The sequence below is a fragment of the Symsagittifera roscoffensis genome, chromosome 4, assembly GCF_963678635.1.
Source record: "Symsagittifera roscoffensis chromosome 4, txSymRosc1.1, whole genome shotgun sequence".
NCBI lineage: Eukaryota > Metazoa > Xenacoelomorpha > Acoela > Convolutidae > Symsagittifera > Symsagittifera roscoffensis.
This window is the reverse complement of record NC_087065.1, coordinates 61,543,786-61,560,556: the sequence shown is the minus strand read 5'-3', so window position 1 is coordinate 61,560,556 and position 16,771 is coordinate 61,543,786. Positions and strand designations below refer to the sequence as shown.

Below are 16,771 nucleotides of genomic sequence, written 5' to 3'. Positions count from 1 at the left end.
TTTACTTCCAGGTAAAAGTTTCAAGGTTTAATTTTCAGTTGGGAATTTTAAAATGAAGTTAATTTGGCGGAGCTGTAAATGTATCTTCTTGAGGTACGGAAGTAAAAATTGTGATACAGAATACGGCAACATGTGTATAATTTTTATAGGTTGCAAATACTAGATGTTGCAAATATATGCGTTTTGATAAAAATTATCAGTATAACAATATTATTGTCTTCTTAGAGTTTTTTATGATAGATATCAAGTATATCGACATGATTTTGATCTAAGCTCTTCAGGCTTAGGTAAATTGACATGGACTGCTTTCTTTTGTTTTCTTTATTGCGGTTTTCATCTGACAGGAGAATTTTTCGGACAAATTTGGAACTATGATTCTACCTAACATTAAAACGAAGTTAATTTGGCGGAGCTGTAAATGTATCTTCTTGAGGTACGGAAGTAAAAATTGTGATACAGAATACGGCAACATGTGTATAATTTTTATAGGTTGCAAATACTAGATGTTGCAAATATATGCATTTTGATAAAAAATTATCAGTAGAACAATATTATTGTCTTCTTAAAGTTTTTTATGATAGATATCAAGTATATCGACATGATTTTGATCTAAGCTCTTCAGGCTTAGGTAAATTGACATGGACTGCTTTCTTTTGTTTTCTTTATTGCGGTTTTCATCTGACAGGAGAATTTTTCGGACAAATTTGGAACTATGATTCTACCTAACATTTGAAACGATCTAGGTTAATTACGCTTATCGTTTACTATCATATTTGCGGTAAAATGGTTACCTTGAGATGATGTGTCCAATTTTGAATGTAATTATAATTGAGTTTGTAAAAAAGGTTGTTAATGGTTATCATTTTTAAGGTTCTGGACTTCGCGGGGCAGCTTTTGCAACAGAGGAGGGACAAAGGAGAATTGGGGGAGCAGTTTGAAACTGATCTGAAGAAACTAGTTCGCATCGCGTTTGAGAGGGAGCGAGACATCAAACAAAGCAAACTAGGACACGACAGGTTACCATTTTGGACCAAGTTAACATCCAAGTTATTTTTATCCACAGTTTTAATCCATCTTCAAATAGTAACTCAACAACAATCGTCTGAGCGTCTGAAACTTCGATTTCATTTTATTTTTTGCTTGTTTCGCTTGTTTCGCATTTTATTTTTTGCTTGTTTCTTCAGAGCTCTTAAACTTTAGTTGTAACTCAAAGTTTTTGAAGTAACTTTCTAAAATAGGTATAATGTTGTCTGATCGGGTGTTGTAGTGCTTTGCTTTTTCTTGTCTCTGTTGTTACCAATAATTGTATCTTTTCTTTTTTGTATTCAGAGTTCAGTCTACTTCGGTTGGTGCGGCTGCGAGTCGGGCCAATGGAACTGCCTCCACCTTCACGGAAGAGGAGCTGCGAGTGCTTCAGCTGACATCCACCATCAACTGCCAGCTGTTCGTCCCATTCGTTTCACAAGATGCTGCCCAGCGCTTCTCATCACGACAGAAATTCAAAGGTAATTGATGTTAACTTTTTCATATGAGCCAAATTAACTATTTCTGCCGGTTCGAGCGTATATTAGTTCAGTTCAATCAACATGAAACCAACGTAATTTATACTAAAATTGTATTACGAGAGCGATTGTCCTAAAATTGGTAACTATATTTTTAATAGTAAGCAGCAATGTTCCAGTAAGCAGTTATTAGTTGCTGTGGATCTGTTCCATTATACGGCCCCAGAATGAAAATTGTCAGAATTCATATTAACCAAAATAACTCTGACAATAAATTCAGTTTAAATTCAGTGTTTAGTTCATCAAGTTTGAAATAAGCAAACCAATAGTGGGATGTCAGGGTTTTCCCAGGTTTTACGATTCTGGCCTCCATATATGAATAACTAAATCCTTTTAGTTTCACGAGATACGGTAATTTTCGAGGTGTTTCAAAAATTTCTAGAAAATTTAATTTAAAAAAATTTCTCAATTTTTGAAATTTTCACACTGTAGTTGGGTGCTGTCAGGGTACTCTCAGGGGTTGCGAATCTTGCCTCCAAATCTCACTTCTCAAATCCTTGTAGTTTTTGAGATATGACGTTTTTTATGATTTTTTCTAAAATTTTCAAAAAAACTTAGATTTTGAAAAATTCCGAGGCTTTGCGAATCTTGCCTCTGAATTTGACTGCTGAAATCTTTGTAGTTTTCGAGTTATGACGTTTTAAGGATTTTTTCCGAGAACTTCGAAAACTTGGATATAGAAAAAAAAAATTTTCAAGAACTTAGATATGAAAAATTTCACAAAATCTGAAGTTCCCATCTCTATAGTGAGGCTCTCTCAGGGTACTCTCAGGAGTTGCGAATTTTGCCTCCAACTATGACAGCTCAATACCTTCTAGTTTTCCAGATATGACATTTTTTATGATTTTTTCAAAAAATTTCAGAAAACTTCAGTTTAATTTTTTCTTGAAAGTTTAATTTTCCCAAGTCTGAAGAAGGGTCTGTCAGAGTAGTCTCAGGTTCTCAGGAGTTGCGTATTTTGCCTCCAAATATGACAGCTCAAAACCTTTTAGTTTTCCAGATATGACCTTTTTCGTCTTTTTTTTTCAAAAAAATTTCCGAAAACTTAAATTAAACCTCCTAAATTATGCAAAATCTGAAATTCCTAGCCTGTAGTTGATGGCTGTCAGAGTACTCTCAGGGGTGGCGTATTTGGCTTTCCATTAAGAAAGTCCAACTTTTTTCAGCTTACGGGATACGACGATTTTTGTCATTTTTTTCTAAAGAAGTTCTCAGAAAACTCAAATTACAAAATAGTTCACAAAATTTAAATTCCCAACACTGTAGTTGTGTGCTGCCATAGTACTGTGTTTGAATTAGACTGCTCAAATCTTTGTAGTTTTTGAGGTGTGATGTTTTTTCTGGTTTTCCAAAAATATCTTATTTTAGAAAACTTAAGTTTGAAGTTTCTCAAAATTTGAATTTCCCAACGTTGTAGTTGAGTACTGTAAAGGTACTCGCAGAAGTTGCAAATCTTGTGTCCAAATGCGACTGCTCAATTAATTTAAGTTTCTAAGATATGCCGTTTTTAGTTCATTTTGAATTTTTTCAAAGAACTTATATAAAACTTCACAAAGTTTTATGGTTTTTCAAAATTTGTATTAAAAAACTTGAATAAAAAACTTAACTAATTACGATCCCTGTAATTTGGCGCTGTCAGAGTACACTCAAAGGATGCATATCATGTTTCCAATATATGCGGTTTTAATGAGTTGTTAAGAATTCCAAGCACCGGAGGTGCGTTACACGCTAATTGCTTTTGAAGTCTAAACTGTCAGTCAATTCTCAGAGTCTCTGAATTTGCTTAGAGAATTTAATTTCGTTCAAATAAATATTCGGCGCAGTGCATGTTGTTTACGTGCTTCGAGCGTAGTGTATTGAAACGAACTTTGCTTTTGAAGTCTAAACTGTCTAAACTGACACGCTAATTGCTTTTGAAGTCTAAACTGTCAGTCAATTCTCAGAGTCTCTGAATTTGCTTAGAGAATTTAATTTCGTTCAAATAAATATTCGGCGCAGTGCACGTTGTTTACGTGCTTCGAGCGTAGTGTATTGAAACGAACCTTCTTTTTTTTCTAACCCAACTCGCTCGCAAATAAACGTGTTCTTTTATTTGGCAGCTCTTACACTTGCGAACTTTAGTGAGGTAGTGTTATACTACGGCTCTTCTCTTTTCTAACCTAAGTCGCAAATATTGGTGAAGTTTTTAATTGCATGTGCTTTGACATTCGATTAGTAATAATTTAACAAAGTTGATGCATTTCTCATTGTTCAAATGAACAAAAAAGAGATCTGCTTCAAAATCAAAAATAAAAACTCGATTTCAGAAATTTTCCAACTCAATTGATCTCGAAATTTTTGAAATGCGTAATTTATACATAATGTGGCTTTGTGCTTTGCGTTTTGATACATGCAAAGTTAGTGTGGATGCCTTCAGTTTGTTATATTCGAAACTATTAATTGCAAAGTTCAGTATTTGTATTTGGTGCCACTTTTGCTGAATGGCATTGGCAATTTATTAGCATATGAAGCTGTGTTTTTGTTTGGATAATAACACTTGTGAGAGCAAGGCATATGTGAGAAAAGTTTTTTTCCTGTATATAATTTTTACAAATCTTTTGCTTTTCTTACTTGATTGATTATTGAACATAAAACAATTTCGAGGCTCTTTCCCATTTGGCCCAGAGGTCTGTTTCTTTTCAGTATGTGTGAAATTAATTTTTCCGTTAAAATTTGAATTGGCGTACTTTCGGGTATCTGTTCAAGTTCTGTCGTAATAGTTGCCGCATCACGGATTTTTTTTGCGATGAGCAATTTTCATTGTAGTTGCAAGTGTCGTTCATTGTAGTTCCATGGAAACTTAAAACTTTTTTTACAAAATGATTTTTTTTTCGGCTGAATTGATGTCTGCTTAAAATTTGTTGGCTTTGTTTCTGCTTCGTAAGTTTTGTTCCGTTGCTATTTTTATATTAAAATGTTTTGCATTGCATGTTTTCCTAGAATGAATTTTTATCGAGGCCTCCGAAAGTTTTGGTAGACCTTTTTTCAACATATTTTTTGTATCATGTTTGTGTTGTATCGCAAGTGATTCGAAACTCCGCTTTGCCCCTGTGTCACAATTAATTTCATTTTTATTTTTTGGTTTTTCGATTGGTTATAAGAAGGCAATAAATGAAAGCTGAATGGAGTAAAACTAGTTCTAAAAGTTTCTGCACATTTTAATTTTTGGATTTTTCTAACGAAACTTCAAATTTTTATCTTATAATTTCCGTTTCTGTTATCAAAACCAATAAGTGGAGTTTAGCGACAGAATTTGAATATATCTTATGATTTTGGGCACTATTTTTCAAATAAATTTCGAATATTTTGGTGACACGAGAGTTTTTTTTAACGATTTTTTATTTATATGTGCTTCTATTGTCATAAAATAAAATAATGGAGTTTTCTATTATGAATGGACTAAGAATCTAGTTTTATTTGATTACTTTTGCTTGAAAATGAATTCATTCAACTTTTTAGATCCAAAATGATTGATCCGATTTGAAGTACTTCTTTTGAATTTGTGGAATGTCAGCTGTTTTTTGTGAAGGTTGATTTTCTTTAGAACTTCACAAATTATAATGTGAAACAATTAAAATTCAGCAAAAATTATTGATAAATTATTGATAACATTATCTTTTTTTACATAAATTTTATCAAATATATATTTTTTAATTTTTTTACGCTGGTTTTTCTGTTAATCATCATCATCAGCATCTTGCTGTTTATGCACCGATTTCGATCTCGACGGTGTCGAGGCCTTAAACGGCTTTCTTTTAATTTTTTTTGATGTTTTTTTTTTCAGACAGTGAATTTTCTTGTTTTTTTTTATATAAGGGCGTGGGGCGGTTTTTTTGTGGTCTTATTTATTCATTGGTAAAGCCAAAAAACTACATTAAAAAACTTAATTTTTTTGGGTTTGATTGTTGTTATAAATGCATTTTTCTTGTTCGTAGATCCCGACGGTCTGTTGACTCTGAATGAGAAAATGAGGCGCCAGTTCACTAAGTGGGTGCGGCCCAGTGACGTCATGAGTCAGCCCCAGATGATCATGCAGATATCTCCCTTCTCCCTCAAACAGACAGTGGTGCCCAACTGCAGCTTCGTGTCCGCACTCACCGTCTGTGCAAACTACGAAGCCAAGTAATTTTTTCAGTCGATCAAATTGTTTGGCTAAACTCTTATTGAATATTAAACGGTCTCTATTTGCCAAAATTTTTTGCGCTTCAGGCAGTTTTTTAAGAATCCCTCACTCAACCAGGGGATCTTGGTAGCCAATTTTTTTCTGGAAAAAATGTATGGTCAACCTGAAAATGGGTTAGGTGAAAGTATTAAGTAGGCATCGAACGTGATGAACATGTGGGTGCAGAGGGATTGAATTCCTGAACGTCTACTTCCTCCTTCATCGGATCATGTTTTAACAAATTTTGATTTTTTGAAAAAATAAATTAATTCATACGAGTTTCCAGTAATACGGCGCATGTTAGGTAAACTCAGTTGATCAAAAAGTAATGAAATTCGCTCTCCAAAATGCACGTGAGAGTAATCTCACTTATATTTTCAAAAATTGGAAGAATTTTTGAAGGTTATCAGAATTATGAAAACAAAAGAATTCCATTCAGTTTTTTTTCGAAGAATTTTCAAATTTCTAGAATTGTAACCATCTTTTGTGCCAGATGGAAAAAGCAGCTCGTTACATCTATCATATATCCTCAGAAGAACAGAGTGCCTATTTACAACCCATCTGGAAAGTACATGGTCAAGCTACACTTCAACGGCTGCAGACGAAAAGTCATAGTGGACGACCTCCTTCCTTACAGCTGGCAATTAATGTGTGCTACATCAACTAACAGGAATGAACTATGGGTGTCGATAGTTGAAAAAGCATTCTTGAAAGTGATGGGCGGTTATGATTTTCCGGGATCTAACTCCTCGGCTGATCTATATGTCTTAACAGGCTGGGTTCCAGAACGCTACAACTTGAAGGACTCTTCGCTTTCATCGTACAAGAGTCCGGAGGACTTTTTCGACATGATTCTGAAGTATTTCAAAGCTGGAAACTGTCTCATTAATTTTGGAACAGGTGATTATTTAAGCGAGAATAAATCGAGCTAAAATGAAGTTAAATTGTGTAGTTTTTGTGTGGCCGATGCATGATAATTATGTGCAGGTTTTGCAGAATTTTAAAAGAATTTTTGAGCTCTTGAGTTGCGTTTTATAGGTTTTGCTCGACTATTTTTTTTGAACCAATCATTTTCCTGCTATTTTTCAGTTATCAATAATTTTCGCTGAAATTGAATTGTTTCACATTCTAATTAAGTTTTAACGTTTGTGAAGGTGCTCTCACTAATGAACAGGAAAAGATGTTGGGACTTGTTACCCAACATGGCTATGCGTGCCTCGATCTAGTGAACTACAAGGGCCGCCGGATGGCTCTGCTGAAGAATCCTTGGGCTCACACTAGCTGGAAGGGCGCCTTCAGCAAAGAGGACACAACTAACTGGACGAGGGAAATGAAAATGGCACTCAATTTTGACCCGACTAGCTTGAAGTACGTCGACAACGGAGTTTTCTGGATCTCATTCGAAGACATGAAGAGGTATTTGTTTTTAAATACTTGTGAGTTGCGTTTTGTTTCTGCCAAAATCCCTGTTTGCCAAAAAGAGCGTTTCGTTATAGTCTTTTTGGTCAGGAAATAGCCTGTAAAAGTTGCCTAACCTCAAATTTGGCTCTTCGAGCTTCGACCATTCGTTTTTTTTCAATTTCAATTCAAATTTATTTTCTAACATGAAAACAAAATACGCTATCCAATTGCGAAAATGCAAATGGCGCAAAAAAAAACGAACGACTTTTAAGTTTCAAAAGTGGGTTTTATTTTTGAGATTTTTCAGCGGAATAAAAAGTTTAACTTTGATCTTGTATTCTCTGAAGTGGGTTAATTTAAAAAGAAAGCTCCAATCGTAAAAAAACTTTGAAATTCGAAGATCTTAAGGCCATGTATTTTTTTCTTTGAAAATGTTACGGATCGTAATTACCTTCCCCTGTTGTACCTAATAAAGAATTCTACCCCTTATAAAAAAACTAATTCGATGATGAAGGATATCTTTAGGATATAAGAATTTTGTACCTTGTAGCGATAATGCTTTTTTGCAGTATTCTTAACAAGATCCAATGCTACAAAAATGACCAGTCATTTTTTTCGGTTACCGCAAGTTCATTGTCACTTTTCCAATGTTCTGCTGGTCTTCCAACGAATGCACCGATTACTTAGGTTTTACTTTGCTGTAGATATTACGACTCCTGTTCTGTCAGTTGGAACCCAGACTTCTTCCCACATTGCCAGATATTCCACCGAACATGGTCATGCAACGAGGGTCCAAAGAAACAGAGCTATTCACTATCTAAGAACCCTCAATACGTGTTAACGATAGAGGTCATAAGTCAGGCTACAGTTTGGCTTCTGTTGTCAAAGCACATTACAAAAAAGAGTGACTTTGCGGATAATCATATCTACATGGGCTTGGAGGTGTTCAAAAAGGGAGGCAAAAAGGTCTATTATGCAGAGAAGCCTCTGTTACAGAGTGTTCAGTCCAACGCCATGAACACTCTTGTAAAGCTAAGAGAAACATCGAAAGGTAATATGCAGACGAGTTCTTGGAAAAACGGAAGACACGATTAATGGGTTCAGGAGTAGAATTTCGGCGATACTATTGGTATTTCAAGCAACGCCGATTTCTTTCACTTTTATGGCTTATTTCTTTCTATGTTTCTGTCTCTTTCTTGAAATATTTCTATGCGACGCCGAACCAACGTTTTTTTCAAAACACAAAAAAGGGTTAATAACTCTTGTTATTGTCAATTTGTTAAGTGTCGCTGAGGTAGTTCAGACTCTTATATAGGTCACGATGATTTTTGTTTTCGTTTTATTTTTCCAGGAAAAGATTTTTGGTTTTTTGTTTTTTAATTTTATCGTGGTTTGACTTTTGATTTTGTATCAGTTCAGTTCATTTCCGTTGTTAAAACGAAGGCAAACTTCACTAACAAATGACAAAAGTGTAAAAGTCATAAAAATCGTGATCGATTCAAATTTCGAAAACGGAATTTAATTACCTGATTTCCCAGCGAATTTTTTTTTCCAATGATCTAGTTTTTTCAAAATTGTTTAATGTTATTAAAAAAGTGTCAGTCATAAATTAATCTAAAAATTCAAAGAGCTCTAGGGCCATATATTTTTTCGTGGAAATTTGAAAGTTAGAATTATTAAAAAAGCAAGTCAGTGTTTTTTTTTCTATTTGCGTTCATTGACTCTTTCCAACTGTTTGCTGGTTATTTTTAAGTCAGGTTATATTTTGGGATCTTTTTTCGTTTTCCCAGTGTGACCTAGTTATTACATAGTCATCGGCGTTGCAATAGTCGTTTTGCTATCATCTCTACTAATCTGCGAGTTTAGAAGGTTTTGTTTTTTGATTGTTGATGACAATCTTATAAAAGTGTCAACTATTACAAACTTATTACACCTGCGAGCTTGCAAGCGTAGTTTTTTACGGTGAGTATACGTTTTCCAACCAAAGTCGCGTATCTTAGTTTTTATTTGTAATTTATACTGAAATAAAAATTTTTCAGGGGTCCAATGATTTTTACTCATTTGAAGATCGACGCCCTGAGGTTAAATGTTAAAAGATAATTGATCTGTGAGCATTATTTATAAATTTTGAGAGGCTTGAAAATTGTAAAGCTATAGAAATACCTCTAACAGTAATAAACGTAGTAAAGACTTTTATATAGGTCTAGGTGACTTTTTTGATCGTTTTTTTTTTTCAGGAAAAAGTCTTAAAATGATCTAATAACTACAGATGCGCATTCATTCATATTAATGCATTTAGGTATTAATGCACTCTTTGAATTCAGTTGAAATTCATCTGGTAGAAGGTAGGCAAAATATATTCTCCAATTATAAATGCTAATATGGCGCGCAAAATTGTGATCGATTTCTAGTTTCGAAAATGGAATTTATTTTAAGATTTCCCAGCGGAGTAAAACTTTACCTATTAATCCAGTTCTCTCAAATTGGGTTAATTTTATTTAAAAAGCACCAATCATGAGTTTTTCTTGAAGTTCAAAGAGTTTTAAGGGCATATATTTGTCTTCAAAATTCGAAAGTTGAAGTTTTTTCAAAAAACAAGTAAGTTTTTTTTGTTTCCTTGCATTCATTACTTTTTTCCAACTCTCTGTTGGCTATGTTCTTTTTATTGTTATTTTTTCTGTGTGTCATCAGTGTGCGATTAGGACCTACATTTACTTTTAAGTTCAGTTCAAAATAGTTTGCTAAATGAAAAGAAAATTATGCTATTCAATAAAGAATATGCGCAAAACGTGTTTTTAATGTTCAAAAGCAAATTTTTATTTTAGGATTTACTTTTAAATTTATTCATTGATTCAGTTTTCTCAAACTAGGCCAGTTTTTTTTCGCAATTGTCATTATAAATCAATTCTTCAAATTCAACGCATTTAAAAGATTATGTATTTTCTGTAAAATTGCATCAAAATGGCACTTTTTTTCCGAATTTCAATTACACTTGATGTTTGAAGTTGATTTTGAGAAATTTTTTATTTGTGGATTTTTATGCGCATCGTTTCAAAGCTATTTTTTTTCGCTTGCGTTTTCCAATTGCTTTTTTGCTTGTGTTTTTACTGAAATTTTTCGTTTAATTTGTTTTGGAGCGTATACAAGTCGTTGTTTCTCATGAACGTGCTATAGTTTGACATAGGTAGAGTGTATAGTTCATTAGTTGGGAAGTAAGTTTTGTCATATCCTTATTTATGCAGGTAATTCAGTTTTAAGAATCATAATTAGGTTTAGTTGTTTAAGAGTCGATGAACGTTGTTCAGACTCATATGGGTCATTATTTTTTTAAGTTTTTTTTTTTCAGGAAAAGTCTCACAGGAAAATTTCAGGCTCAAATTAAGTTTTTCGCGGTTTGACTTTTGATTTTTTTCTAAGTTAGTTCATTTCCTTTGTTAAAAGGAAAGCAAACTCCACGATCGAACAGCGAAAGCGTATAGGTCACGAAAAAAAGTGATCGACTTCTAATTTCGAAAACAAAATTTTATTATCCTTTTTTCCAGCAAAATAAAAAGTTTAGTTTTGCTTATTGGTCCAGTTTTCTCAAACTGAGTTATTTTCATCAAAAAGTGTCAATCTTAATTTTTTTTAGAAAATCAAAGAGCTTTAAGGTCATCTATTTTTTTCTTGGAATTTCAGAAGCTGAGATTTTTTCTTAAGACAAGTCTGATTTTTTTTTGTTTACTTGGGTTCAGTGACTCTTTTTCAGCTGTCTGTTGGCTAGGCAAGGTTTGTATGTAAGATATACAGCTTGAGTTATAACAATATCCGCTTAATAAAAGCGCTTTCACTGCTGTCTGATATTTCATGTTAAAGCGTGTTGATCTAGAAATCCTAACTATCAAGGCTTAAATTCTCTAAGAGTTTTTTGGATTTTTGGGCTCTTTTTTGCTTTTTTTCCAAGTATAGTGTCGCCTCTGGTTAATTTTTCACTTGCGAGAGCAATAAACTTGTAATCGGGTATTTTTTTGTTATCGGCTCAACTTTTTGTTATCGGCTCAACTTGCGTCTACCCAAGTATTATTGGCTTAGTTACTGCTAGATAAATGTCGCCTTAAGGCTTATATTAACCCCGGAACTTTTGTTCTAAGATGGCTTTTCCGCAATTTGAATTTCATCCGAGACAAACGTTTAAAGTTTTTGGTAACGGCAGCTTTTGGTTATTTTTTCTAATATTTTATAGTTCGGCTTGCTGGTTTTCCTCTCATTTCCGCTCTGCCAGCTTACCATGCTATGTTTGTTATGTGTTGAAAGTGGCATGAAGCCACGGTTCGCCTCTGATGAACAACTTGGGTGTTTACGTTATAACAACTTAATTTTTTCAATTTCATTAGACTTGACGAGAGTCGATTGACATTGGGTGTGCATGTTTAGGTGTGCATCACTACACAGTTGTCGTGTGTCAGTATGAGAAGAGTGAAGATCTACATTACACTTTGAAAGTGTTCAGCATTGTGCCTATTGTGTCCATGCGTGAGCTGCGTCCCCTCCCTCACCAGTACAGCAGCAGCGGACAGTGGGACCACTCCAATTGTTAGTGCTTGTAATTTTTAAACGCAGTACAAGTAAAAAAGTTCCTGAAATTTAGTATGGTAGTTCCTGGAAGTATGCTAGTTTCAGTATGATAGTTCCTGGAATTAGTCCAAGTTCTAGATAGGAATTCAGATTGGTCCCTGAATTAGTCCAAAGTCTTGACAGAAAATCAGATTAGTCCCTGCAGAGTTTTTATTGTGCTTAAAATCTTCCGAAACAGGGTGTGCAATTGTCTAATTGTGTTATTGAACTGTACTCAAAAATCGCCGGCCCCATCTTTCATACTTGCTTTTTGTTCAGGGATGCCATAAGCATACTTGCTTCGTTCTCTGCCATAGTTCATTTTTTTGCCTTGTCTGGCCGTTTCCAGTGCGTATTTGGATTTGATCTTTCAATACTATAAACAATTAAAGAGACAAGATTTTAGAGCCAAGGTTAGCGAAATACTCTGAATACTTGAATTTGTTACTATTTTGCTAGTCTAGATATCTTAGTAAATATAGTTTTTCTATCTTCTTTGAGCCAGAAAACGTGCTAAATGAATCCAGTGTTATGTTCGAATTTTGACTCATTTAATGGTATTTTGAATCGCTTGATTGCTAATTAGAGTATATGCGCATCCAGCGTCTACTGATTCTCTCATTGCTTTGCAGGCGGTGGTCCTCACGGGGACAAACCGAATCCCTGCTACAGAGTTGAGATCGGGTCTCCTAACAGCGATGTCAAGTGTCGACTAGCAGTGGAACTGAAGGCGAGCAAGAACTTCGGAATATTCGTCCTGATTGAAAATGTTTCATTGCATCATCGCAAGAACACGGATGTTTTCAAACCAGTAAGTAGCGGTGGTAGAGTATGATAAATTTGGCCTTTGTCTTATACTCCATGTGCTCCAAAGTCCTTGAGCAAAAGATGCAAATCATAGGTGCCATACGCAGTGTGATAGATTGAGAAAATTCTTTTTTGGGGTAATTTAGAAGACGCCGAAGTAGTTAGAATTTTTTCCTGTTATTTTGGAATTAATGCTATCAGCGCAATTGGTGATGTTTGCTACCAAATTTCTCCTTGGAAACTAAAATGATCAAATTCTTGGGTAGAGCTGGTAGACAAGACAATTTATCAGCATTTTTAAGTCTAGATTAATTAATGGGATTGGATGAAGTGCATAAATTTACAGTGCTTGAACCGTTTCTTGGTTAAAATTTTTTCGATACTCATTCAGATTTACCCGTCGAGTGGAGTGACGCGTGAGTACCGCAGTGCCTACTTTGTATTCGACGATACCATCCAATCTGGAGTATACAAGCTGACTCTCTCGACTTACCAGAAGGACCTCACTGGGCCATACATTTTGGACATAGCCTCCACTCTTCCCCTTAAAGTCACGCCTTCTAACGCAGTTTCTACGACGTCTAAAACCAAATGAAAGTGAGTACAGTTTTGATAGATAATAAATCAAACTTTCATATATGATTACACCTGTGATCAGCATAGTGTGTTATTACGAACCTTCTTTTTTCTAACCTAACTCGCAAGTAAAAGTGTATAAGTATGAACTTTCTTTTTTTTCCAATCTAAGTCGCAAATAAAAGTGCTTCATTTGGTGGCACTTTTGAATCGGTTGGCTGCGTTAGCAATATAATGTCATATGTGCTTTGACATTTGATTAGTAAAAAGTTAACACATTTGATGCATTTTCAATTCATCAATTGAACCGAAAAAAGTTATTTGTTTCATACAGCAGTCAGATGATAAAAAGTTCAATTTTAGAAATTTTCCAACTCAATTTATCTCGCATCTTTTTTGAAATGCATAATTTGTCTTTATACTTTCTAATTTATTACATGCGAAATTGTATCTTTTTTATTTGAAGCTACTTTTGCTGCATCGAATTGGCAATTTATTAGCATATTTAGCTGCATTATTGGTGGCTAGTTTTTGGGGATTTTAAGCATCCGTGGCTGAGTGGTTAGTTCGTGAGACTCAAATTTGCTAGGTCACAGATTCGAACCCGACAAGAAGCCGAGTTTTTGCTAACTAGAGGCCTATTTATACTTTTTTGATTTCATTCGATGGCGCTGCATCTTGATTTGCCTCTGTGTTTTCCCCCTTAATGTTAGCATATCTATACAAAAACTTTTTAAAAGCAAAGTTGAAATTCCATCGTCTAATTATCAATCCTGTTTTTTTTTTACTGCAGTTTATATTTCTGATAGCACGGTTTTTGTTAGAAGCTATTTACGCTTGAGATCAGCCACCGTTATCAAATTGTAACTAGACTTTTTTTAGGGTTTTCAGGGTAGCAACGTATTTTTACAAAATCACTTAAATCATTTGCTCAATTGTGTCAGCATATTACGCTACTTTTTACCTTACCCCATGTTCTACGGCCTTCAAGTTTTTTTCGATTGTTTTCATCTTCTGAAAAATTGGCCTGTTAAATTTCGGATTAAAAGTTTAATCGATAGATCATGTCACAAAGATCTCCCCTGCAGAAACCTTTAAGCCCCAATACTTGTAGAAAAAAGTTATATAGTTATAAAGTGTCCAATTTTTGAAACTTGACGGCTTCGTTGAAATGTTTTTGGAAACGTTTTCACTCTCGAATAATAGCCAGCTAAATCAGATTGCGAATGCAATTAATGGAATGGGTAGTAAGAAATTCCCCTAATAATGGATATTCTCATTATGGTTTTGCGTACAGTCCATTTTTGACATACCTCATTTTCTTCCGCATCTGTAGAACATTTCCAAAAAGTTCAAACAGTTACCTCCTTGTAACTGGTTTTCACTGTCAACAAGAGCAGATGGCGCTGTTAGGAGGATAAAAGCCTCTCAATTTCCAAGTCTCTTCTTCGAATATGGCGCATAGAGAGTTTTTTTTTCTTTTCAGACTTCTTTTTGCTGATTACTTTACCTTTCTTTTTTGCCTCTTTAGGGTGCTTTTTGTCGTTTTCTGTTCTACCTACGCGAAGTGCAGCTTCGCTTTTTGTTAATTTTTATGGGACTTTGTGGCTTTGGTCTTTTTCAATTTGCTTCGCTTTTTTTGTTTTATCGCAAGTGGCGGGAAGCTATGCTTCGCCTCTAATTCAAAATATAAAACACTTATATTATATCTTATATTTTATTTTAAGTCGTTTTCAATTGCTATGAGCGTGTTGTTTAACTGCTCACTGTTCGTAATGTCTAAGAAATTGATTTGAATTAACACGTTTAAGTTTCAAGGTAAAGCGAGTTTGGAAAGTTCGAGATCAAATGTCTAGACAAATTGTCTTGAAGTTTTGAGCGCAAGGCAAGGACAGGCAGGACAGGGGAGCGCAAGGCAAGGAGGGGCAGAGCAGCGTTTGGCTAAAAGGGGGTGAGCAGGAAGAGAAGCGCAAGGCAAGGCAAGGAGGGGCAGGGCAGCGTTAGGCAAAAAGGGTAGGCAGGAAGGGCAGCGCAAGGCAAGGAAGGGAGAGGGAAGTACGAACCAAGACTGAAGAACCAGGCAACGTAAGGAGGAGCATGACAGGGCTGTGTTGAGCAATGCAAAGAAAGGCAGATCAACACAAGCCAATGTAGCACAGAGAAGACGGTAGCGTAAGCCAGCGCAAAGAAAGGCAGCGCAGAGCAGCGAGATAATAGACAATGTAGGGCAGTGTAAGGAGCATTGCAGGGCAACGCGAAGCAGGGCCTTCGCAGCGAAAAACAAGGCAGAGCAAGGCAAGCCAGGGTAGCGCAAAACAAGGCAGGGCAGCGCTAGGCAATGCTGAGTGATGCAAGACTAGGACAGGGCAACGCAAAGCACATCAATGCAGCGGAAAGAGGGACAAGGCAGGGAAGCGCAAGACAAAGCAGGATGAATTTCATTATGTTCAAGGTCATTGTAATTTTTCCTAATTTAGCCCCCAGATAATTATAACGCGCCTGATCATACAAACACAGCGTGTTGGTGTATCATTTCTTCGAAGCAAGGCAGGGTAGAACAAGGCAGCACAGGACAGCGGAAGAAGGGGCAAGTAGGAGCACGAAAGTGCAGCGCAAATATGGGCCGAACAGCGCAAAATAAAAGGAGTGCAGCGCAATGCAAGGCAAAGTAACGCAAATCAGGGCAAGGCAGCGCAATGCAGGGCAGATCAAGGCTGCGCAAAAATATGCAGAGCAGGGAAGCGGAAGAAGAGGCAGGGCATGGCATGGCAAGGCAAGACAGGGCAGCGCAAGGCAGCCTAGGACGGGACAACGCAAAGCACAGCAATGCAGCAGAAAGAGATACAAGGCAGAGAAGCGCAAGGCGCAACAGTGTGAGTTTCATTATGTTCAAAGTTAATGTAATTTTTCCTTGTTTAGCCCTCTGACAATTTAAACCCACCGTGATTATACAAAATCAGCGTGTCGGTGTATAGTTTTTCTTGTACTAAGCAAGGAAGGGGGTTACATGTGCGATAGAGTGGTCTCAATAAATGTGCAGGGTCCAGCAATTTAGAAGAAGCCTCAGTCATTCAGTTTTTTTGCTTCGGTGATGTCAGTTGAACTATTAAGTAAGTAAATAAAGCAAATCGTTTTCGTGCAAAAAAAATGAAAACGACCGAGCGTTGTCTATCATACTGATAAACTGAATTATACTTAAATGCTCTATAATATTGATGCGCGAGACACCACTCGCATACTTGCCTAACAGGGGCCCACTCTATCACACTTCAAGGAGTGAACGGCGGACTGTAACGCGATAGAGCTTTTTTTTCAGTAGAGCCTCAAGAGACATTAAAACAATTCAAACTTTCAACTCTTTGTTGGTCGAAATCTTGTCTTATGTCACGTTTTGCGAACTTATCTCAGCTCTACAACCAATTACGAATGCTTCAATCCTTCTTCAGAACTTGTTTTTCTAGCGTTTGAATTATTTTTTGGGAACTATGAAGCCATCATGATGATTTGAACAGCCGATCGGTAGATAATAAATAAATAACTATCTTTGAAATTATTTTTTTTGAAGATGCATCATTTCAAAAGAGATGGGTTAAAACCAATTGTGCTACTCCGTTTAACTTGCTTTTGATAC

At 35.6% G+C, this 16,771-nt stretch overlaps 2 protein-coding genes across 2 annotated transcripts in view; both read left to right on the top strand.

The window, feature by feature from the left end:
- The window catches only part of LOC134844975 (calpain-7-like), a 31,716-nt gene extending 18,557 nt beyond the window's left edge, over positions 1-13,159 (top strand). Inside the window, exons 3-11 of the mRNA XM_063861801.1 lie at positions 871-1,016; positions 1,330-1,505; positions 5,537-5,723; positions 6,257-6,663; positions 6,918-7,179; positions 7,869-8,215; positions 11,578-11,736; positions 12,390-12,568; positions 12,956-13,159. Of these exons, the coding sequence (XP_063717871.1) occupies positions 871-1,016; positions 1,330-1,505; positions 5,537-5,723; positions 6,257-6,663; positions 6,918-7,179; positions 7,869-8,215; positions 11,578-11,736; positions 12,390-12,568; positions 12,956-13,159 (2,067 nt within the window). The remainder of the gene's footprint in view (positions 1-870; positions 1,017-1,329; positions 1,506-5,536; positions 5,724-6,256; positions 6,664-6,917; positions 7,180-7,868; positions 8,216-11,577; positions 11,737-12,389; positions 12,569-12,955) is intronic.
- The window catches only part of LOC134845134 (26S proteasome non-ATPase regulatory subunit 1-like), a 428,069-nt gene that overhangs the window by 242,344 nt on the left and 168,954 nt on the right, over positions 1-16,771 (top strand). The gene's annotated exons all lie outside the window — the stretch shown is intronic.